General features: G+C 42.7%; 1 protein-coding gene and 1 long non-coding RNA gene across 9 annotated transcripts in view; one reads left to right on the forward strand and one right to left on the reverse strand.

Moving 5' to 3' along the window:
* Positions 1-5,068, reverse strand: part of LOC147584635 (uncharacterized) — an 89,983-nt gene extending 84,915 nt beyond the window's left edge. For 2 of the 8 annotated variants that reach the window (XR_015251832.1, XR_015251827.1), the window contains exons 1-2: positions 4,191-5,068; positions 850-3,921 (exon numbers count right to left, since the gene is read on the reverse strand). This is a non-coding gene — a long non-coding RNA (uncharacterized LOC147584635). The remainder of the gene's footprint in view (positions 1-849; positions 3,922-4,190) is intronic. The other 6 variants (XR_015251823.1, XR_015251818.1, XR_015251811.1 and 3 more) reach the window with 6 other exon arrangements.
* Positions 2,780-23,134, forward strand: SLC10A2 (solute carrier family 10 member 2). Its single transcript, XM_025924923.2, has 6 exons — positions 2,780-3,382; positions 10,593-10,711; positions 14,774-14,862; positions 15,788-15,963; positions 17,979-18,136; positions 21,024-23,134. Exons 1-6 carry the CDS (start codon positions 3,006-3,008, stop codon positions 21,149-21,151), a joined length of 1,047 nt encoding a protein of 348 aa, XP_025780708.1. The 5' UTR covers positions 2,780-3,005; the 3' UTR covers positions 21,152-23,134.
* The last annotated feature ends 1,886 nt before the right edge of the window (positions 23,135-25,020 follow it).

Here is a 25,020-nt window from a genome sequence, read left to right on the forward strand (position 1 = left end):
ACTCAAGTCCCAAATGCCTGTTGATCTCAACAGAGCCATCCCTGATGAAACACAATAGGAAACAGAAAGCTTGCCTTTCACAGTGATCTTCATGGCAAAGGCTCAGAAAGCTATTAAATGTTCACTACTCCAGTGCAATACAGGGGAACCAAATGGAAGCCTGAGCAGTTGAACTGACCCACAACCTGCCTGTGTCTCTACCTGTGGGGGCTGAAGCAGGAATGTGCAGCTGGCTTCTTGAAAATGGCCCCCTGCATGGAGAAAGTGAGCAGGATAGACTGAGGAAGGTGACAGTGGAAATCAAGCCCCAGCCTCCTGACAGTGACACTCAGGTGCTCATCTGTTCCCTGATCTTGCATTGTAATTAAAAAGAATGATTTTTGCATATTTAGGTATTTTCCATTTATCCAGTCTGATGCCTGAATTTGAATGCAGCTGAAGTTAAGGGTACTAATTAATTGTGAATCCCTCCAATACTTGAATATGAGGCCTCTCGAGCCTAATGTGCAAATTTATGTAAAAACAATGTGAAAATTAGAAATGCATTGGCACATTTTTTTTAACCAGAACTGTAGCGTTCTGTCTAGTCAAACAGACTGCTCATTTGCAAGTTGTCTATATGCAAAGCATTCTGCCCCTGGGAGCCTCAAATCTCCTTAGCAAGCCATCTGAAATTTGAGAACAGCTTTGTTCTGAACCTGCTTTCTACTCTCTACACTTTGTCTCCTCTGCTTCCAGCAGAAAGGCTAAGTAGGGAGTTCACCCGGCGACCCAGCAGCAAGCCCAGAACAGGAAGCCCATCCTGGGAAAAATCCCAGCCACCCTGGAGTTTCCCCTCGCAGACCAGACCTGGTGAAGCGAAGAGGCTGTTGGGGGGTAGGTCCTAAGCTAGCTTTTTCACTCTCCAGGGCTGTTGGAGGTGAAAGCAGGACAGCTGCTTTGGAAGCTGATCTCCAGTCCTGTGGACGTGCCCAACCCAGCCCAGCCCAGGCACTGGGGGGCAGAGCCCGAGCTGGCAGGTGCCGAGCTGCGGCAGCAGGGGGAGTGTTCAGCTCCTGCCCTCGGCTGCCGGGCACCTGAGCCAAGAAGTGGGTCAGAGGTCAGTGCCAGGAGATGCTTGCAGGGCAGGGACCAAGTCATTCCACACACAGGAGTGAGAGGGGAGCCCTTGTGGGGATTCCCTAGCTAATCATTTAGCTGTGGGAGCAGGAAGAGTAGTGAGAGAGTCGGGACGATTTCCCGGGAACTGGCATGCAGCCAGGCAGAGCTAATGGGAGCCCACCCATGCCAGCAAAGGCGGCTGTGAAGCATGACAGCTAGAGGGGAGCACTCTGGGGACAGAAGCTGCACCATAAGGAGTGTGAATCATGGTCACCCCTTAAGGACACTCTTCGACATTTTCCCAGCAGCTCAATTCCAGATTAAAGGGACAGTGTCCCTAGGCCCCCAGCAGCTGGGACATCTGACACAAATGGATCCCTTTGCCGGGTGCTCACAGCTCATGTGTACTCAAGCGATGAGAAAGGTAATTCCCCGTATCGAGTCGCTCTCTAAACGCTGTTCTCAGTTGTGACCGGTAAGCTCAGTTTCCACCACCTTGGGTGCCATGGTAGTCACCCTGACATTGGTATTCTGTGGCCTTGATGCTCACAGTGTGGTCCTCTGGATCGGCATCATTGCCATCAATGCCAAGCTTGTCAGAAATGCAGACATCCTGAGGCCCACCCCAGACTTCCGGAATCTGGATCTGTGCTGTAACAAGACCCCTGGAGGGTTCATGTGCACACTGAGTTTTGAGAAGTTCTGTTCTAAGGTACTGCTAATTTTCACCAAGCCAGACTGAGTTTCAGGATGTCGAGGTATCCGCTGGGTAGCTTTGAATAAAGCACTTCATTTCCTTGACCCTCAAGTCTTCATCCGTAAAATGGGGATGCTCATCTTCCTTAATTTAACATGATTAAATTAGACAACACATACATCTTGACGCAGTCATTGGATTGTAAACTTCCGAGAACAGGAACAATCCCTCTCTCCCTCCTTTATCTTCCTTACACACCAAATACAGTGTTCTGTCTGCAATGAGGTTGACTATTTGACATTCATAAAAATCAGCCTCCCTTGGAACCTCTATCCACCAGCCTGTTACCTTGACTTAATCCTCTGAGGCTTATTCCTCTAAATAATTGTATTGTCTCTACCTAAAAAAAAAAAAAAAAAAAAAAAAAAAAAAAAAGTGCTTTGTTACCATGGCAACACACACAGAATCGCTTCTGTAATTGAGGGTGGCTCTACTCATCAGCTCCCTTCCCACCAGACCACATAGAGAACATTCCACCCTCCTGCATGTTACTGTCTCATAGGTTTGCATCAAGACCCTACAGATTTCTGAAACTTACATGTACTTTAGGAAAACTATAGACCAATACAAGCAGACCAGTTGATTCAGTAGGAAGGCTCTTGGAGGGAGGAAATTCAAGGTCTAGGTCCCAGTTCAGAGCCTGACACGATTTTGCAATTTAACTCGGCACAGGACGTGACTTTTTCAGGACCCAATCTCCCTTATATGAGTGAACAATGTGCTTTCCTATGGCTTACACCCTCCAACGTTCTTTCGTTTTTCTTAGTTGTTTTTAAGTGTCACTTAACTGAAATTTCACAAACCTCCTCAGCATTAAACATTAACACGGCTCTTTTTATATGGTACGGTTCATTATCATGCCAATAAATGATTAATTATAATTCTCCAGCTGGACCAACAATTTGGCAGGACTTTTATGATTCATAATTTGTGCTGTGTTGTAATGTTACCTCTGGAAACTGACATACTAGCATTTATTGTTTTTTATTGCTTCTCTGAGGTGGCTTTTGAAAGAGACTCAAGTGACACATGTTTGAGAAGGGTTTAAAAGTTGGACACGGCTGGATGAGGCATTATTCGTCTGGTGAGGAGCGGAAGATTGGTACTTCTGTGGACGCGTGTGACCATTTGGGCACCAAATCCAGCAATGAATAATTCAACAGGCTGTTCGGCCAGTGCCACGGTTTGCAATGGGTCGTCCTGTGTGCTGACTGAGAGCAATTTCAATAACATCCTCAGCGTGGTCCTGAGCACTGTCTTGACCATCCTCTTGGCCATGGTGATGTTCTCCATGGGATGCAATGTGGAAATCAAGAAATTCCTAGGACACGTAAAGCGGCCGTGGGGCATATGCGTTGGCTTCCTCTGTCAGTTTGGAATCATGCCCCTCACGGGATTCATCCTGTCAGTGGCCTTTGACATCCTTCCTGTCCAAGCTGTAGTGGTACTCATCATGGGATGTTGTCCCGGAGGAACCGCCTCCAATATCTTGGCCTACTGGGTCGATGGCGACATGGACTTGAGGTAAGCTATCTAAGCCTCTCCTACTGTAATCACATTGAATTAATCTTGTCATGAGCCCACGTCACTGTGATGTCCATCTGACCAGCCTGATCTAGGGTACAGCTGAGGAACTAAACAGAAGACAATAAGTGCATTCCCTCAACTTCCTGTACAGCTGCTTAGCTATTGGAATTTGGGGGTTATACTTTATATTTGTGGTTTCTAATCCAACTCAGTGAACAGGGAGCTGGACAGTTGCCATTTATCTTTGGGGAAAGACTCAAAGTGTTTCAAAAAAGAAGTTTGTCCAAGCCACGAGCGCACCTGAGAAAGTTTGCCCTGTTGGTATCAGCAAAAACAAAACGAGAAACAAACCAGACCTTTCTTTGTGGTGACAAGGAGCTCTGAGTGGAATCACGCGATCCAATTGTTCGTTACACATTAGAATCTATTCTAAGACAATATCAATAGTTGGTCAACTCACCAAATACAGCCAGTTCTTTGAACAAGTTTTTTCTTGGTATAAAGCCTCAGGAGGAATTTGTACATTCGCTTCGCTTCTACTGGCATTAAAAGAGAAAAAAAAAAAAAAAACCTGCAGCAGCTTTTTTTAAATTATGCTTACCTTACTATAAAATAAACAGAAAATGGCTTCTCTGCTTCCCACAGAGTAATCTAAATTGCAATGTTTGCCCAATTCATCCTGTGCCAGTCTGAACTAGCACCGGAAAAAAAAAAAAAAAACTAATAGAAATAAGACGAAGCATTAACGTGATGAGACCGAGAATTTTAATGCCTTACATTGAATAGAAAAACGTCTTTTCCTTACCTGACAATTCCTCATTTCCTGGGAAAGGTATGCATTTCTGCAAAGCAGCCAGGTGGTAATGTAACGCGTGCTTATTAAATACTATACAGTAGGCAGTCGGCTCTGTTAATCACCAGCTACTATGCTCAGAAGAGAGAAGCTTAAGGCGTAGAAATGTAACCACTGGAAAATGTAAAGCTGTATTCCACGTTGACACAGTGCCTACTGAGCACTGTGTCATCTCAGCTGGGGTTGGTCCCCCCAAAGCTTCAGAAAAGCCATACAACCTGTATGGCTTCACTTCACATACTTTTCACTTAAGGAAATACCATCTCTCCTTGCAATAGATTTTTCCCCCTAAGGAAGCCTTGTAAAGAACAAAGGATGGCGAGCGCTGTTCAGGTTTAGTTAATCTGTGAACCACCACAGAGCCATAAGGCCCTTCTAGACCTCAACTTGGGCTGATCTGGACATAAGCACACAGAGGTGACAATTCACCCACTAAGCCAAGGGGAGTGACCCAAATTGAATATGGGACTTTGAATTCCACCAAACAGCTTTTACAGAGTATTTGTAACTTTTCAATAAAATGGAAGAGTCTTCTACCTCAAGAGAATGCCCCACGTGTAATCCGTTTGTGAAACAGAAAAGTATGCACGAGGCTGGGTTATTTGGCTGTTGGAACAGATTTCTTCCTGCGGGCAAAAACTGCAGGGACCTAATCTAAGCTCCAACTGACACTCTTCTGTGGTGTCAAGGAAATCTTATTTGTCTTGAAACAGATGATTATGTAATCCTGTCTACCTCATATAACAATTCCTGTAAAAAAATAAAAATATTTAGGAGAAAGAGCCAAAGTAAAACTTGAAACCTTGGTGGAAAACAGCCAGCTTAATCAGTGTATGTGAATCCTTCAGCAAGTCAGAATAATCCCTAAATGGGACATATGGCAGTGAAATTGTTCGTTTTCATTCTAGAAAGTGTGTTCTCCACAGATGCCCCTTGTCTTGTGAGTAACACCAACAGCTCTCCAGTCCAGCAGTCATCTTGCTAGCCATGCCCCCTATCCAGACCTCAAACAAAACCCAGGAAAAGATTCAATCCTGCTTAATGTCATAAATGTTCCTTGTGCAGGACCTTCTTAATCTCCTAATCCTAGAGCTCTGTTGCGCTATTTCTCAGCACAGAGGATGAGATATAAGAAGTGGGGTGGAGGTAGGGACGCCTGGGTGGCTCAGTTGGTTGGGCGTCCGACTTCGGCTCAGGTCATGATCTCACCGTTTGTGGGTTTGAGCCCAGTGTCAGGCTCTATGCTGACAGCTTGGAGCCTGGAGCCTGCTTCGGATTCTGTGTCTCCCTCTCTCTCTCCCCCTCCCCTGCTCATATTCCGTCTCTCTCTCTCTCAAAAAAGTGGTGTGGGGAGCAAGATGCTAGTGGGGTGGTTCTGTGTCCCACAGCATCAAGTGGCCCCAAAAGCCTGACCTCAAGAGAGAGGACCAAAATGAATAAGGCAACTCACAAAGTCACAGCAGCCGCTGCGTCCCTTAATCTAGGGACAAACAGCTCTCTAAACACAAATGCCCAGAAGACATCGCTGTATTTTAGCGGAGCAAATAATAGCGTTTATCACAATGGCTCATAATCATTGAAAGCAGTTAAATTATGCTGCTCAGTACGATGATGACATTATGCATTGCATATGTTAAAGGAAGAACTGGTCAAATATTCCTTTAAAGTAAGTTAAGAGAGTATCACCTCAGCTTTTGGGAACCAGTTTTCCAACACTTTCTATTCTTCTGGAGTCAGTTCTGTGCTTTAAGAACTTTACCTTTGGGGTGCCTGGGTGGCTCAGTCAGTTAAGCATCTGACTTGGGCTCAGGTCCTGATTTCGCAGTTTTGTGAGTTTGAGCCACATGTGGGGCTCCACGCTGACAGTGCAGAGTCTGCTTGGAATTCTCTCTTACTCCCTCTCTCTCTACCCCTTCTCCACTTGTGCATGCTCTCTCTCTGTCTCTAAATAAACAAACAAACAAACAAACAAACAAACTTAGAAAAAATTAAGAACTTTACGTTCTCCATTTCCACTGGAACCGTAGCAATCGCAGCCAAGATATGATTGTTTCACAACAGGTATCTGCATTGCTTACCAGTTGCTAGAACAGATACCACACCATGAAAGCAAAACAACTCCATCTACAGTGACTTTCCTGGGTGTGCTTTCTGGGAGAAGAAACCAAATCAACCCCCCCAGCCCACCCAGCCCCCTCTCCCTCTCCCCTTCACCCCATTGTCCCCCTAACACTGTTGTCTCCCCCTCTCCCGCTCATCCCCTCATTCCCCTGCCACCATTTCTTCTGAACCTGGCAAGCCATTGCATTTTGCAATCTCCAGTGAAAAAAAATAATAGACAACAACAACAACAACAAACTTAACAGTTATCCTTAACGAAATTATAGACCTTGCTCATTGAAATACAGCAAGTGGTATTTGAGCTCCTTCTCGGACTGCTCCAGCCTAGAAAAGTGTTGCGGGAATGTGAGTAGCGTACAGGTATTTTCACCTGTTCTAGCTGTGCTGTGGGCATTCTACACACAAAATGTTTCTGGGAGAAATGAAGGTGACATTTTCAGGCGAATCTGCCGGTGGCAGGACCCATAGTCCAGAGGACACAAAGACACCTGCCTCCTTTGAGGCTCTATTCCCAGAGATCCCCCATTTTCGAATCTCCTTTCAGCCACACCATGCAAGGACTTTTCCCTGTCATTTTCCTTTCTTTGACTTCTTGGAGGGATCCCTGCTTATGTACCTTTCCTCCACTCCCCCCAACTCCATCTGGAGTTGCCATCTACTAGCTACACTCCCTTATACTATTTTCCAGTGTTAATCATTTCTAGATTTTCCACTCCCCCCATTCTCCCCAACTCCATCTGGAGCTGCCATCTACTAGCTACACTCCCTTATTCTATTTTCCAGTGTTATTCGTTTCTAGATTTTCCTTTGTTCTCTGGCTAAGATTGCTACATTTTTCATCTTCCAGGTCAGTTCATTGTTCATTTTTTATTGTTATTTTAGTTGTTCAAGATCCTCCACCCTCTGGCTTATCACAAATTTGAAGCAACCTCTCCCATTTAAATCACATAAATGTCCAGTTTCTCTCTACTCTGAGAACTAACCCAATAGTATTTGACTTTTTCTCTTTTTCCCCTCAAAGTCACCAAGCTTTGTTTCTCTTATGTAGCATTTATTTTTATTTTACTAGCTAGTATTTATTAGCTCACCATTATGAGCCACACACAGTACAAGGATTCCACATACATTGGTGTATTTAACCCTCGAGATAATCCTCTTGAGGTCAGTACTATTATTTTCTGCACTTGACAGATGATAAAATTAAGGCTCATAACCTTAACCCCAGTCACAGAGGCAGTACATATCAGAGACAGATTTGAATCCAGACCTAGCCAGGTATCCTTATCCAGACTCTTAATCTTTGTTCAATATTTTTTCTATCACTTACCATGTCCCCACTTTCTAGCACCACCTACGTACACTTCATTTGATCTGTCAAATTTGGTGTTTTACTTCTAATATGGTAACAGTCTTTACTTTCCTCATCAGTGACTTCACCTAATTCCTCAACATTTAGTGAATTCTCATTTATTGTCTTTATCTCCAAAAGAAAAGAAAAGAAAGGAAAACAAATTTCCCTGGTGGCGAATAGAGCTAAAGCCAAAAATTAAAGACAAGAGATTTTTTTTCTTTTGTTACCTTTTTCCTCATTCCAGCATAAACTCATGGTAGTATTTCTATTGTTGACATCTATGCTTCTTATAAAACTTCAGATTTTATTCATAAAAGGAGTTTTTTTTCTTTTGCTGATCTATTCCCCTACACTGCTCCCTAGAATTATTACCTGTGAATTGTCTTTCATCTCGTTTTGAGTGGTTTGATATTGTTCTCATGTTAGTTCAAATGGCATCAACTTCCGGCCACTTGTTCTCTTGCCCCTCTGCAGTGCCTCATGGTCAAGGTGGCCCACTAAAGCTAGACAATTCCCTTCTCCAGCTGCTGCCATGTCCTACCTCGGGGCCTCAAGAAACTACTCTTGCCAAACTCAAAACCATAACACAATTTCATAAACTGTCTTAGCAATAATTTAAAATTGAAGCTTTCCCACGGAAATTTGAAAGAAAAAACAAAGAGAGAAAGAGTTGTTCTCAGAGTTTAAAATAAAAAATCCTTACCCTTCTCTTTACTATATCATCCAGGTAGAAAACACTGCCCCCTCCGTGCACCCCTCCCATCCCCTCTACTCTGGAAAGCACATTGGACATACTGGAATAAAATGATTTTATTATGGTGATAAATTTAACTTTTTTAATGTTTTTATTATTTATTTTTGAGAGAGAGAGAGACAGAGTGCAAGCAGGGGAGGGGCAGAGAGAGAGGGAGACACAGAATCTGAAGCAGGTTCCAGTCTCTGAGCTGTCAGTACAGAGCCCAACGTGGGGCTCGAACTCACAGGCTATGAGATCATGACCTGAGCCTAAGTCAGCTGCTCAACCCACTGAGCCACCCTGGCACCCCATGATGATAATTTTAAATCCATTCTAATTTATTTTTGAAATAAAAGATAAAAGAGAGAATGTCAAAGGAAGGGAGAGAGCTTACAAACTCCAATATTTTAATTATAAGCAAGACTATTTCTGAAAATTATTATTCTGGTTTAGGATGCTGCCTTAGCATCCTTTTTTTGTATCTAAATTAAGTTAATCTGTCCCATAACAGATGGAACTTCTTAGAAATGTTTCACATACATCTCCAGCACTTGTTGGTGTTATACTATTTTAGCTCCACGAAGACAAGTACTTTTATCCTAAATTCTTTTTTTTTATCCTAAATTCTTTAAACACATTTTAAGTGAGGTCATTCCCAGTTTAAAAAAAAATGGTTATTAGCCAAGTTAAGCCCCCGTTAAGCGTTACCACCACCCTTTATTTTTTGCCAAGACTGTGCTTAGTTGGATGCATTAAAATGAAATTCCTCACCCCCAGCTGTTTTCCTTAGCACTATGTAGTGTGGTTTTGGTGTTTGTGGAGCACAGCAGAGGGCAGGGTCACAGGTGATGTAAATAATTCTGCATTTTCCTTCAAGTCCACATATAATACCTTTAAGAAATTACTACTCTGATAGTCTCAATGCTACAGGTTTTGGAGAAAGGCCTTTCAGAAAAATGTCTCATTTCTGGATCCTGTATTTTGTTGGAACACAACACATGTGCGCACACACACACACACACACACACACACACACACACTATGGCTGGAGAGCTAATACAGTAGTTGACTTTTAATGAGAGTCTTGCATTATTCTAAGTACTGGACTCACTGGGTCATTAGTCCTCACAGCCTATGAGGTGGCAATAGTTATAATCTTCATTTCACAGATAAGGAAGCTGGCCAAGAAAAGTCAAGTAAATTACCCAAAGAGCATAGTACTTATGTAGTAAGTGGCTACGCCTGCTTCCAACCCCAGCAGTGTCTGGCTTTAGTGCCTGGCCCAGACATTTAACAGCTCTGTTCCCCAGGAAGAGAATGTGCCTCTGTGCACATGGCCCCTTGAGGGGAACCAGGAAGACCCGCCACCCAAACACCTGTCTTCCATCCATTGTCACATTGCGGAAGATAGCACCATTCCATGTAAACTCCTCCAGGTCCAAAGCCAAAATCCGCTCACCCAGCCAGTCCGCTCACTAAAACACAGATGCTCTCAGGAGTAATAGTATCAAACCCTGGTCCTTCTGAACACACATTGGGTAAATTTCTCAGCGGAAATAGAATCCAGGCCCACCACCCCCTCCACCCCCGCTTGCATATTTTCTTTAGTTCTTCAAGTCAGCTTCCTCTTTCTTTTTAAGCTACAGGCATTGGGGCAGTAATCTGTCTGCCTTAAAAAAGACACTGAGGCTCCCTCCCTTGGACATGTGCTCTCCTCCGAGGGACCAGGGAGTCCCATCCCATCTCAACACGGACAGACACAGCAAAGCCCCTAAAGTTTCGGCTGGTATAGATGTGTTGGCTTTTCTCTGATTGGAGGTCCAAAGCGTGGTGTGTCCAAGAACCCTGTACCTCTTCTAATAATGAATTTAAACAGTCATTAACTGTCTGCTCTGATCCTCGAGAACCAGTGGAGAGGGAGGAATGGCCCAAGACAGAGTAGAAAAACAACAAATCCAGATCTCCGCATTTTCCCCAAAGCTGGGACCTGTACAAAGATGGGCGCATGCACACATCCGTCCATCAGCCTAGAGGATGCTGCTGGTTGAGTCTTCCGCAGGATTTCCTAATCACGAATTGCAAGATGAAACTAAGTCTCCCCCTAGAAAACCCAGGCGGACGTATCAACCTGCCCATTTCCTTCCAGCATCAGTATGACCACATGCTCCACGCTGCTTGCCCTGGGAATGATGCCGCTGTGCCTCTTTATCTATACCAAAATGTGGGTCGACTCTGGGACCATCATAATTCCCTTTGATAACATAGGTAAGTCATTCCTCTGCAAGCTTTCTGAATATTACCCTCCTGTTCTCTGTTAACCTCGGGCCAGGCCCAGACCCAGCTAGTGTCTACCTCTCAAACCAGCGGCCGTTTTTACCCAATCAGGATTTCGTTACAGGTCATGCCTACGACTGAATGAGGGTTGGCAGAATCCAAACCCCAAACTTTGACCCCAAGGGAGAACCTGGTTTTCCTCCACTGCAGGTACCAGAGGGAGGGCTGACTCAAGGCACGGCCGTCTGGACCTGAGGAAGCCAAAATTGCTGATGCACAAGAGGCTATGTCCTTCCCGTAACGCTCAGTACCATAGTTCACAGGAACATGAGTTTGCTCCCAGACACGCAGATAGAAGAAATATAACATAAATATATATACACACATTCCACTAATGATTTAAAATTAGGACACCTAGTGAGCAATCGTGGGTGTGGTGCTGGGAAACTACCCAACGAAACGTAATATAGGTAACACTCGACTGTGAGCCACATCTTGACTCAGAAGTTCGTTGCCTGGTGCAGTCTGTACGTGATGCCCCAGGAGTCAAATCTACCAGTCATGACTCTGTCTCCACTCATTTTGCTCCGAGATGTTCACCCCCACCCCAAAGGGGCTTTTTTTTTTCAGTTTCCGGTTCAACAGATAATGGTGAGAAATTAAGTCGTTTGTGTAACATGGGGTCAAGGGTAAGACAAGACTGCTCCTGGCCTTCTCAAACCAGGCATTTCCCACACCGTTGTAGTCATAAAAGATGAGATATAGGTGAGATAGTTCTCTTGCAAACAAGTTGTAGGGTGACTCCACAGAATCCCCTGCTCCGCCTCATGCTCCTTAACTCTCAGTCTGCTCCCTTGGAAAGCACCTTCCTTCAGGTTAAACAATGTAGACTTCCTGCATTGCAGGCCTCTCAAAGAACCTGTCTCTTGAGTGAGGACTTTTAATTCTATTATTACTTATTGTTTAACAAAATAATTTAAGCTTCAAAATATTCTCGTCGAGGGGCGCCTGAGTGGCTCAGTCGGTTAAGTGTCAGACTTCAGCTCAGGTCATGATCTCGTGGTTCATGAGTTCAAGCCCCAAGTCAGGCTCTGTGCTGTCAGCTCAGTCTAGAGCCTGCTTCGGATTCTGTGTCACCCTCTGTCTGCCCCCTCCCCCTCTTGCACTCTGTCTCTCACTCTGTTTCTAAAATAAACATTAAAAGAAAATTCTCTTCGTGATATTCATTCCCTTCTGGAAAATACTTCATGGCTATATTGAATAATTCTAACTGTAGTGTGAATAACTTATAACACGTCCTTTTTAAAAAATATATGTGTTTGTTTATTTATTTATTTTGAGACAGAGAGAGAGCAGCAAGCAGAGGAGGGCAGAGAGAAGGAGAGAGAATCCAAAGCAGGCCCCACAACACCAGTGAACAGTGTGACAAGGGGTTCAATCTCACAAACCCCAGAGATCATGAGCTGAGCTGAAATCAAGAGTTGGATACTTAAACGACTGAGCCACCCAGGTGCCCAGCACTTCCTTTAATGTGAATAAATTTTGAAAGGAACAGAAAATGAGACAGAGTAACTAGCACCTCCGTGGAGGTAACGGTCATCAGGAAAGAGGTCAGGGCAAAAAGAAAAGAGAAAAGGGCAAGATTTTTAAAACTGTTAAATGAGTTAGCAAAAACAAAGATACTGACTCTGCTTATTCACCATTTTACCCAGGCCTGTTTTCCAACCTAACCTTCTTGCTATTGGTTTTTCTAGTCCGTTAAGACAACAACCCAATCACTTCACAAGTTGTGCTCGTTACTTTTTAGACAAGGAAACTAAGGCCCAGGGTAAAGTTTAATTTGCCCCAAATGAGCACTGAGCTGGAAATGCCCCCTGGTCTTCACATTCTCTCTGTGGTCAGCGCTGCCCAGCCCGAGTTCCACACAATGCCCACCCCACTGTGCAGGTGCAGCACCATAGCCGAGCCCTTCCCATAGGGGGTTGGGGTGGAAGAGGGCGTCTCCCCAGCCTGTGCCACCGAGAACACGGAGACCAGTGGCTGCGGGGTGCTGTCCCTGCTCCCCTCTGCTGTCTGTTTAAAAGTGCCCAACGCTATGAACCATACACCTGCTTCATCACCTAATTCCCACGGCAGCTGCGTGAGCTACTTATAATTCTACCCGCTTCACAAAGGGGGACACCAGGGCACAGAGAGGCTGTACAGTTTGCAGCCTTCCCACAGTTGGTCAGGTTCGGACCCCAGTCCCTCTGGCTCCAGTCCATGACTGTCCTCTTCTTGCTTTTATCCGTCTTTCTTTCCTCCCAGACCTGCTCTGGGAACTCAAAACAAAAAGGCCACATTATAGTTCCAGTGGCCCAACTGCTTTCCCATCGAACTGGACGGGCGTTAGACACGTGCTGCACGGGCACACGAGGAAGGGGGAGAAGGAGAGAGAAACTTTACCCCACGGGGAGTCAAGAATCACACCAACCCACCTTTCTGGGTGGGAACCACACACTGAATTTGAAGAAGGGCAAAGAGTGTCTTTAATGGCCAACTTCTGGTCCCAGAAAAACTGTCTCTGGCCTCACCCGGTTGGCAGAAGAAACACAATTTGGGCAGGTGGTCCGTGCGTTCATCCTGTAGCCTTGGGCCTCCCCAGAGAGGTAAAGACTCTCAGCAGGAGGGGCCCCAGCCTGGTGGGGCAGCGGGGGAAGGGAGCCCCTTTCACAGAAGGGACACATTAAAAATATACTATACCCTAACCACACTGACATCCAAGCACAGTATCTGCACCTGGATGTAAGCTACCAGAATACAGTCAATTCGGATCAAGACGGTTTCAACTGGAGGCCTACAAGCTTGCCACAATTTAAGTAGTCTGGACACCCCAGGGAAGAAGTCTCCTCCCAAAGTAGCAGGATGTAAGGATACCCAAAGGAGGTTTTTCTGGAAGCTCTTACCAGTATGACCATCAACCACTCTTTTCCATATCCTGTGTTCCACCATTTTCTCCTACCATCTTTTTTTTTTTTTCCTGTTTTAGGTTTTCCCGGCCATTACTTAATCCCTTTGAGTAATTTCTGGGACAAAGTAACTGCTGACCTTTATACTGCCAGGAGGACCAGAAGGCTACAAAAAATTATGTTTTCATCACTGTTGTGTTCATTTTAAATTCATGTTTGCAGCCCTGGGATCTAGAATCCATTTTCCGGTCCTCATCGAATCTCCTCCAATGCAGAGCAACGACCACCCTCGAAACTTCATGATTCGATTGCACTTTCCCCTCCTGCTTTAAAAGGATATTTGACAAAGAAACAGCCCGTGAGAAGTTGAGGTTGTTGGCACACAATTATGTAAAAGCAGTGATTGGACAAAAAATAGTTAAATAACATGGGGTAACAAACCATCATGTGATGGGAACAGCAGTAAATTTAACACGAGGAAATTGAAGCATGGCTCTTTTATCTGGCTGGGTGAGCACGTTCCTGCAAAGAATTATAATTGCTTGAGAGGTCGCCAAATATATTATCTCACAGAAAATTTAAAGCATGCTTTTTTCAACCTCCCCTCTCACCTCTCTGCTGTAGATTTGAAGACCCGAACTCAGTCTTAACCAGAAGTCATCAGCCCACAGAATGCCTGGAGAATTCTGAACTTTTTGTTTGGTTTCCACTGCCGTGATGTAACAGGCAGACATAAAATACCCATGTACACCCCAAGAACATAAAGACACACACAAAGTTTAGAAAGGTATTTTTCCCAGGATATCAAGATCCAGAGACCAAAGAAGCCAAGATTTTGACAAACTGAAAGTAAAAGATTGGCAGTGTAAAGAACCCTAAGAGGGATTTGTACCATCCATGTTAACAATGCTTCACCAGGAAGATTAAATCTTTTGCCGGGGTGGATCAAGGAGAGTTTTATTACTGTTTTGCTTGAGTCTGTTTTGTGGATTCATAAGGGGGACTGATATACTACCTAAGCCTTTTGCAGGCTGCTTACTGTTTTGTCTTCCTTTTTCCTGGGCTACGTATTTTGTTGATCAAATTGCTCTCCTGTCATTTTCAGGTACGTCTTTGGTCGCTCTTGTTGTTCCCGTTTCCATTGGAATATTTGTTAACCACAAATGGCCCCACAAAGCCAAGATCATTCTTAAGGTAAGTGCCCCATGCCATAGGTTGCAAATGCTCCACAGTGTGAGTTTCAATAATTGATCTTTCCAGCGACGAAACCGGTTTTTTCAGTATATCATAAACCTCCATCTAGCGAGACTTCAAGTTGTTAGACATTGCAGTGCACTCTTCCAGAGTGCCCTTCCTGGTCCCACCTACAGGGCAGGATTCTATCCAACTCAAATGCCACCTCCTGCTTTTACTCTACCCTCTACTCCCAGGGCACCTTGCTCTGATCTCTGTTCTGTGGGTTTGTATTATAAAATGTATCTATACAGCTGTTTTCAAAAATAGATCAGATGTTTCTTATCTCTGAATCCATATGGCCAGTTCAGCATCTGGCAATTGGTAGATATTAGTACCCATTAGTAATTAGTAACCATTCATTAGTAACCATTCATTCCCCTTCAGGAACTATATTCTAGCTAGTTGGTATGGATATGGATAAAGTGGTATAGATATAGACACAGATGATATAAATACAGAAATAAATGCAGATAAAGATATACATATATATAGATGGAGACATATATATATCCTACTGATTGGAAGACAAAATAAGCTAGTTGGTGTTCTTTATTTTTCTGGACAAAAAAAAAGTTATAATCTCCAAATTTTCTTGCTGTGAAAATAAGAAAACAGTAACAACAGTGGCTTTTGTTTATATATGATTTTTTAACTTTTGTAGAGTGTTATATCCCTTTTCTCATTATCATCATCACAAAAGGCATCTTGGGCAAGACTTGATCCTCAAGTACACATGAGGAAAGCAAGACTAAGAGACGTTGTAAGACTTACCAAAGGAAGGAGAGCAGGAAGAGTTCAATCTGGAGGCCAGGTGTTCCAATTCTTCCTGAGTGGGTTTTGTTCTCAATCACAGCTATCGGGTCTGCTTGTGTCTTCCTTCCAGATCGGCTCCATCACAGGTGCAATCCTTATCGTGCTCATAGCTGTTGTTGGAGGAATTCTATACCAGAGCGCCTGGATCATCGCTCCCAAACTGTGGATCATAGGGATGTTATTTCCTTTGGCTGGTTACTCCCTAGGGTTTTTACTGGCTAGAATAGCTGGTCAGTCCTGGCACAGGTATGGTGTTTTGATCAATCAGATTGGGAATCTGCTTCTGTAATGGCTGTTGTATTCATTTGCTAGGACTGCTATAGAGAAGTACCCCAGCCAGAGTGGCTTAAACAGAAATTTAAGGTCTTACAGTTTTGAGGTTAGAAGTCCAAGAAGCAACGTGTCAGCAAGATGCTTCCTTTGGAGGGATGTGAGGGGGAATCTGTCCCAGGCCTCTCTCCTTGGCTTGAAGATGGCTGTCTTCACACTGTCTTTCTTCTAGAAGTGTCTCTGTGCCCAAACTTCCCCTTCCTATAAGGACACCAGTCATACTGGATTAGGGCTCACCCTAATCATGTTATCTTAACCAAGTATATCTGCAGTGACCCAATTTCCAACTCCGGTCACATTCTGAGGTCCTGGGGGTCAAGACTGCAGCATATGCATTTGGGAAGACACAGTTCAACCATAACAGCTGTAAATACTGATAAGACATTCAAAATCTTTCACCTGTAATAACATTCACCCAATCATTCTAAATAGACTCAGGTCCCCCAGAAATAAAATACTGACCGACTCTTTTGCTCAGATTCTTGGGGACCATTCCCCACACAATGCAGACTGAGTCCTTCCATTGTCTCACGTCCTTATTCTCCAGGCAGAATAACTTCAACAAAAGCACTTAGGGTGGCCTGGTGACAAGGGGCCCTCCGTCCAGCAACAGGCGGAGCTCCTCAATGACCCAAGGTGCAAACATCAGAGCTGGGTTTAGCATGGACAAGTCTAGTACCGAGTAAAAACTTTTCCTCCCCTGCCAGACCATCTGAGCCAATAGGCAGAAAGAAAAGCAGGTGTCGCAGCTGCAGCATGCCAGACATTGAGAAAGAGACGAACAGGGCTGGGCAGTGGGGGGTGTTACACGTCATCAGGCTGATCTGGGCTTGCACTCTGACCCACCACCAACTGACCTTGGGAACCCCAGGGCAGGCATTCGCTCTTCCTCTGACTTTTCTCGTCTGGAGAACGCAGCAGTACCACCTTCCCAGCAGACTTTTATCCAGCTTTCATCAGAAAAAGAAAGCCAATTTAACAATGAAGCAACTATAACAAATACTCTATCTTGAGTGTCTTCTCAGCCCCTACTCTGTGCTCTGCACTGGTACCAAGGGCATAATTGGAAAGAATGAAAGGAGCCCGCTTTGAATTCATGGAACACTAATATAAATGATCCTACTCTTTTCATATGTATATTTTTATTTACATATATATCTGCTTTAAGTGAATATATATTAAGCAATGTTACACTGTATGTTAACTAACTAAAATTTAAATTAAAAAATATGTTCACCTAAATAATAAATAAAAGATAAATGTATATATTTATTCAACAAGTAATTTTATTTGTACTGAATAAATATATTATTTGTTAATAAATATTATTATGTAACAATATAAATAAATATTATCTTTATATATAAAGTTATATACATACATATACACATATATACATATATATAAGATGTGTACATACATATTATATATATATATATATATATATCATACACACATACACATATAGATATATTCCACTGCTCAATGGGCAAAATAAGCTAGTCAGTGTTCTGTGTTTCTCTGGACAAAATGATGTCAAAAACTCTAAATTTTCTTTAACGTGGAAAGGAGAAAACAGCAACAGCGGTTTTTGTTTGCATATGCTTTTTTAACTTTTGTGATGTTTTATATTGCTTTTCTCACGATCATAACAATCATAAAAGGTGACTAAGCCAAGATTGTATCTATGTATATATAGAGAGAATATTTGTGCATACTGTATATAATCATATATATTAAGAAGTTATCTATCCATGTAGTATAAGTAAAAGAATATGTTGAATAAATATATACCTTAAAAGCAGATAGCAAGCTACATACACATACACATATAAGCACTTGTTCTCATTGTATCTGCTTTCAGTGCCATGCAATAACAAAGCACAAAATAATGACCATAAGAGCATAAATCCTCTCAACGCGTCTTGCAGGTGCCGAACAGTTGCTTTGGAAACGGGGATGCAGAACACTCAGCTGTGCTCCACTATCGTGCAGCTCTCCTTCACCCAGGAGGAGCTCAACGTCGTGTTCACTTTCCCGCTCATCTACAGCATTTTCCAGCTCGCCTTTGCGGGAATCTTCCTAGGCAGTAAGGAATAATGCTGATCACATGGCCCCGGTGATACTCCCCTTTGAGAGACCCTCGAGTGGATAATGTGGCATTGTGTTCGATCACTTTTTTTCTTTTTCTTTTTCTTTTTTTTTTTTTTTTGGCGGTGAATCGTAGTTAAATTAAGTACCTTTTCGTGGGTGGAGAAATAAAGGGGTGGGAAAAGTCATCTCTACTGTTACCACGAATTCCCAACAGCTAATGAAAAGGTGGCAATTTTATCAGAAGATTTTTGTAAAGATTATTGTTAAGCGAAAAGTAAGAGAGGTTCATTCATCTCCACGAACTTTTCTTTTTCTCCAGTAATTAGGGAGGCATATTAACCTGTTAGGACCATTTTATTGTGTGTCTTTCTATATGCTTCTAAGAACCCCGAACTGGCTGTTTTTTCCAAATCATCATCTTCATATGCTTTGTAAATATAGGATATTTTTCACAAAAGTGGTATTCAAGAGATATTTATCAGGCTAAGTTATATTAGAAGACAGATACATGAGCATGTGCACGTGTACATGTATTATGTAACATCCATATAATTAGAAGAGTTAAGGCAAACATGTTCTTTATTTTAGGGACTAGGGATAGCTAATCTGATTTTTTAGAAGTTTATTTATTTGTTTGTTTATTTATTTATTTTGAGAGAGAGAGATACAGACAGAGAGAGAACGAGCTGGGGAGGGACAGATTGAGAGGGGACAGAGGATCTGAAGCGGGATCTGTGCTGACAGCACAAAGACTGATGTGGGGCTCAAACACAAACTGTGAGATCATGACCTGAACTGAAGTCAGACGCTCAACTGACTGAGCCACCCAGGTGCCCCTAATCTGATGTTTAATTTTACTCTGCTGTTGCATACACTTCTGATCCTTGGCCCCTGCCACCTGCTGGCCTTCACCTAGGTGAAGCTTTCCTTACATTTTGTTCTACAAGGATTCATGATGTCTAGCCTCTATTTTTAAATTTTATCTTCTCTTTAAAACGAGACTGATATTTTATGCTTCATAGCAATTTAAGGGAGGTTATATAGTGAAGGTGAATGACAGAAATAATGGGAATGTTATGTTATAGACTGCCTGGCTGTCCAGTGTTGTTTGGGTTTGGTTTAATTTTTCACTTGGCTCTCAGGTTCTCAAGCTCTCATATTCAACTTGCCTATGGGTACTAATCGTTCTCTGTATTACTGTCTTGAATGTTATCCTCAAAGCAGAGTTTTCCTTCTAGTATAAAAGACTCCCTGGATCCATTTGAAACTTTCCACTGATTTATCACTGACACAGGAGACAGGAGTCCATGGCTTAATTACTCTGTTGTCTTGTATGATAAAGACATATAGCCAATTTGGGTACCTTGAGGTTTTTCCACATAATTAGCTAGTGATGTCTACTAGAAAGCCAGAGAAAGCAGACTGGATGATGGAACAATTAAGTGAATTTACTAGTTGAATAACTAACTCAAAAGGGATTAGTAGATAAGTGGAAGGAATGATGGGAAGGCAGGTACTGGTATTGGTCTTATACTTTCCCACATTTTTATAAGTAAGAATAAAGATGAGGAAGCCATATTTGTTGATACATACAATGCCTGGAAACATATTTTGGTGAAAGAATTTTTTGGAACAAAGAAAGTAAGGAAAGAAGGGAATGAGGGAGGAAGAGAAGGAGAAAGACAGGAAGGACAGAAAGAAGGAAAGAGGAAGGAAGGAAGGAAGGGGGAAGGAAGTGAAGGGAAGGGAAGGGAAGAAGAAAGAAGAAAGAGAATAAACAATTTGGTTAAATAGAAATAGTGGTGTACGTGTGTTGAAGGGGTCCTGGCTGAAAACAGTTTGTAATAAAACTGTTGGGCTATTTTAATTAACCAAAAGCTCAATTCAATAGATTCAATAGCTCAGTGGCTTCAAAATTAATGTATTATAGAAGTGCAGGGACCAACAAGGAGACATGGATCTTGACATACTAAGACCTTTGAAGCACTCCTGAGCACTGACTATTCTCCCAGGGCCATACTAGGTACCTTACTATTTTATTTCACTTAATGTTCACAACTGCATTATGAGATAGACATTATTATGTACCGATTTTAAGTGTGAAGTTCCAATGATATAATACTTTTTCTTCCTCTGTTGACTTTGTAACCAATGAGAAGTAGAAGAAAAAAAATCATATATTTAGATAACAAAATAGCACTCATTCAGATAAAACTTAATTAGAAAATATGGCTCGAAAACCAACGGGGCCTATGAAGACCACCCCTCTCCCCTGCCCCATACATGGGCCCATAGCGCTTGTCTACACACATACACTGCTCTGCTCCCCTTGCCGGGCAGTGTGCCCAGGTGAGCTGGCCTCAAAACTATGCTGATAGACGCACTGCCACCAGAGACCAGCAGCTTCCCAGAAGAGAGGAAGGCTGATCCCAGCTCAGCCAAGGCTCCCGCTTCGGGGGAAGAAAGGAGTCAAGTCAGGGAGAGACGGAGTGTGATTCCAGCACAAGTCCTCCCACACAGAGCACTAGACCTAGGTGTTGGACCCTGCACCGTAGCATGGACCCTATTTACTGAGGACTGTAATAAGTAGGAGGTGGTGGGCACAGAATACGTGCCTGCTGTCATTCTTGACGAGCACCCACCGCAGGGCTGATGCCTGCAGAAGCCATGTGAGCAAGTGCTCCCCATGGCTGTGCTCCAGGTCTTCCAGAAGTACCATGACTGGTGTGCAACCTAAGAATGGCTTCTGCTCTCTCTAAGCAGCCCTCAGCCTACAGGAAGTGCAAGCTGATATCTGAGCCATAGATTATGATCACTGCCCAAAGAAAGTTTGCAGCTAATTGATACGAACCTTGATTAACCTCCTGTGTCTTGCCTTCTAGTTTATGTGGCATACAAGAAATGTCATGGAAAGAACGACATGGAATTTCCAGAGAGCAAAGACATCGAAACAGTCTCTGGGTCATCGTTCTCAAAGGTGAACGGAGGATTTCAGCCAGATAACAAGTAGACACCAAGTGGACAAAAAAGAAGAATTCTAAAGTACACGTTCTGCGATAACAGTATCTGTTTGTTTTTGTTGGGATACTTGGCAGGAAAGGGTTAAGGTGAAAATTTAAATTCCAATTGAATCCATATATTGGTTTTGGTACCAAGTGACTGGTGGCCCAAATCCTTAATGTGACAAATATTTATATGTATATATGTACTGTCTTTGAAATATGCCCGAGAAATGTCCTCAGACCACAGACTATACCTGAAACTGGTAACACTGAGAACCTCATAACTCCTAAACCGGATTCTTACTCAGAATCTCAAAATGCAGAGATGAGCACCTGACTTTATGTATCTTAAGATAGATGCAACGAATTATTATTATTATAAAGTGATCAAGATTTTCTTCAGTATTTATGATTGTAAGAAGATTGAAATGAACATCTTCCACTGACATGTTAATTATTATTTTGAAAATGTTGCAACCTATTTATTTATATAACTTTATCATGTAACATGGACAAGTAGCTGACTTCCTGCATTAAAAAAAAAAAAAATTAGCCTTCTCCAGTGACAGTCCAAGGGCAAAAATAAGAGAAAAGAGTTACTAAACAGAAATCAATCGTCAAATTAGGAGTCCATAATGCATCAGCGATGTCATACATTGGTTGCTCTGCCTCAGGAGTCCAACAATGCCACTAGATTTCTTTTTTTTAGGAAAAACAATTCTTTCCAATGGCTTGAATTTGGCAAAGAGCTCTTCAAGCCCTGGAGAGGGGCTTCCTCAAGGTCTGCCTGCAGGGGGCAGGTCGACGTTGGCTAGTGTGACAGCTATGGAGCGGGCAGGTTGCAGAAGCATTGGGAAAAAAAACACCACTACTCCAGTTGGTGATTTTAGTTCAATGGGAGATCATGGCGAACGCAAGGAAAAGCACAAATAATAAAGACCCACTTGAAATGCAGGACATGAGTCAGTTAGATGTGCACAAGTGAGTATCGATAAAAAGAAACATGAATGAGGAAGAAGACGACATGCCCAGGGCCCAGAAGTAGGAAGGGCGCTGCCAGATGGGTTCTCTGGGTACTGTAAGTGTCACAAGAGGAAGCAGGGAGGATTTGATCAATGGCACCAGGGGTTTAATGTCAAGGGGGAAACAACTGGCCACGTGTTGGGTCTGATTTAATTTCTTTTCCTTCATTCTGCGGCAACATGGGGGCACATTCTTAATTCAGTTCATGGTGGTTTTGTTCCATTTTCCATTTGGAAATTCTCCCTGCCTCATAGATTTCCTTTCAAATGTTTTGGCTCCAAACGGCCTTTGGCATTTGGGTGAAGCGAGTTCAGATCCCGCTGGTGTTCTTCAGCATCACAAGAACATGAACGTCAACCCTTAGCTTCCAATAGGGAGTGAGGGAGTCTGCTTTGAACACCGTAATATGTATGCCTTTTTAGATGAGGTTCACATTTACGATTGGATAAGGTTCCTATATTTTTTTTCATCATTAGATTTATTAAAAGGGACTACAGCTTTTTATTAGAGGCCAGTAGGGGAGAGGTGGTTTAGATTTTCTATCAAGGAGTGTCAAAGAATATGCTTCTGATGGCGCAGAAGGAAAACTTTGAGTCTGTCCGTTCAGTGCCTCCTACGCTTTCCTCATCAAACAGAAAACAGGCAGGTGTGCTAAGGCCACTGTGAATTCATATCAGCATTTCAGCATGGCCAGACAAGGGTCCGGAAGCCAGCAGCTGCAGCAGGCAGGATTTTCCTCCCTGCAGATCCAAATATGTGAGACAAAACTTGGCTTTCTTACATGGTGTGGTATTGTGTGAGTTGTGCTAGAGGGAAGAAAAATAGCTGAGCTTTGTAAAATGACAGCTCTCTATTTTTAAATGAGCTTGAAAAGCCTATTAAATTATGTATTTTATTGCCTCTGTGAGTATCATATTAAATGAATATTTTATTTTAAAGGCTTGAATAAATGCAAATAATTTTTGTAATGTTTGGTCTAGTTGAGTCCTTGTGACAAGTGTCAAGATTTCCTCACTGTTCAGTTGGAGAGATCTAAATAAGGTGGAGTTTCTCTACTATGAAATTGTTCTCTGAAAAGTCCCTGAAAGAAACTCTTAATTGAATCCTCCAGTAATTAGGTCTCCCACTGATATAGACTGAGGTTTGTCCCCAAGCAAATAATACAGGGGGAAACATTAATCAAAGACTTAAAACCAGTGTGACAATTATAGCTGTTTTAAAATAATAATAAAAGTATGACACGTACTTATAAATAAAATCACCATCACTTTTTATGAAAAATATAGAGTAATATATATATTCTCTATGAATATATATATGTACATTCATATATATTTGGAGAGACATGGAGAGATTCCAGTGATGGCCTTAGTGCACTAAAATCTTTCACCAACAGTACTGAAGAAATTCCATACATGAGCCTCATCCGACGCCTCAAAGACATCACCCTGTTGTCCCTCCAGGAACACTTATTACTCTCCTCCAGCAGGAAACAATTTATCTTTCTTGGAATTTTTGACAGCCCATTGCTTGTCAAGCATTCCCTTCTTCAAAAACCACATTCATTTAGAACAAGAGTCTTCATATTCTGGTAGGAGTACTCCTGGGAGTTCAGGAAATTGTCCCTGGGAGTTCAGGAAATTGTCCAAGGAATGTGAAGGCATGGATAGGGAATCCGTTTCCATTTCTCCATTTTCCATATGTGTGCTTTCCCAAAACTTCCATGCTTGGGATGCCTCAGTGCTCCACTGGCCCTGGGTTCTGCGTCTCCTGGCAGGGCTCTCCCCCTTGAACAGGAAATCCCTAATCTACCTGTGGTGGACAGACCTGGGGGAAAGACTTTCCAACACCAGCTGAAGGAACAATTCAGAATATTAGTGTCTGTGAAAGGCTTCTTATCTTTTTAATGGATTACGTATTTATTTAAGAATCTAGAAGCGACATTTTTTCCCTGTGTTGGAATATTTCAAATATAGAAACACTATAGGGTGGGAGCGGAGACAAATTTCCATGAACATGCTAGCACTTCCATCCTCCATTTTTTACCCCAAAAAGCATCACTCTGGAGGGTGATCCAAACCCATACTTATGCATTTGTCAGAACTGAAAAATGAGGGGCACCTGGGTGGCTCAGTCGGTTGAGCATCCGCCTCTTGATTTTGGCTCAGGTCATGATCTCAGGTCATGAGATTGAGCCCCCCATTGGGCTCTGCACTAACAGTGCTAGAGCCTGCTTGGGACTCTCTTTCTGTCTCTCTCTGTGTCCCTCCCCGACTCTCACACACACCCTCTCTCTAAATAAATAAATAAACATCTTTAAAAAAGAAAAATGAAGTCAGGTGTTTTTTCCTTCTGACAGAAAGTCTGATTTGGCAGATTGGCATGTGAAGGGCCCCTGCTTTGCTAATTATGAAATACGAAGGGCATTTTTCATAAATTAGATGAGCTAACTCTGTAGCTCCAAGGTTTTCAAAGTATATTTAAAACATATGACAAGATAAAAAGCATATTTTAAAAATAATTGATCTATAATATCAAGGGACTCTTACAACCCAGTAATAAGAAGGAAAGTAAGTCAATTTTTTTAATGAACAAACGAATTTGTACAAATGAGCAAAGAATGGCAATGAAGCAAATAAGCACGTGGCAATGGCCAATGAATACATGAGAAGATGTTCAACATCATTAATAGTTGGATAAATGAAAAGCACAATGAGGTGCTACTGCTTGCCCAATAAAATAGCTAAAATGAAGGACGCCTGGGTGGCCCAGTCAGTTAAGCGTCCGACTGTAGCTTAACTGACTGCAGTCCGATCAGGTCATGATCTCATGGTTCGTGGGTTCGAGCCCCACA

This window comes from Puma concolor, chromosome A1 (assembly GCF_028749965.1).
Source record: "Puma concolor isolate L17-30 chromosome A1, mPumCon1.1.hap2, whole genome shotgun sequence".
Lineage (NCBI taxonomy): Eukaryota > Metazoa > Chordata > Mammalia > Carnivora > Felidae > Puma > Puma concolor.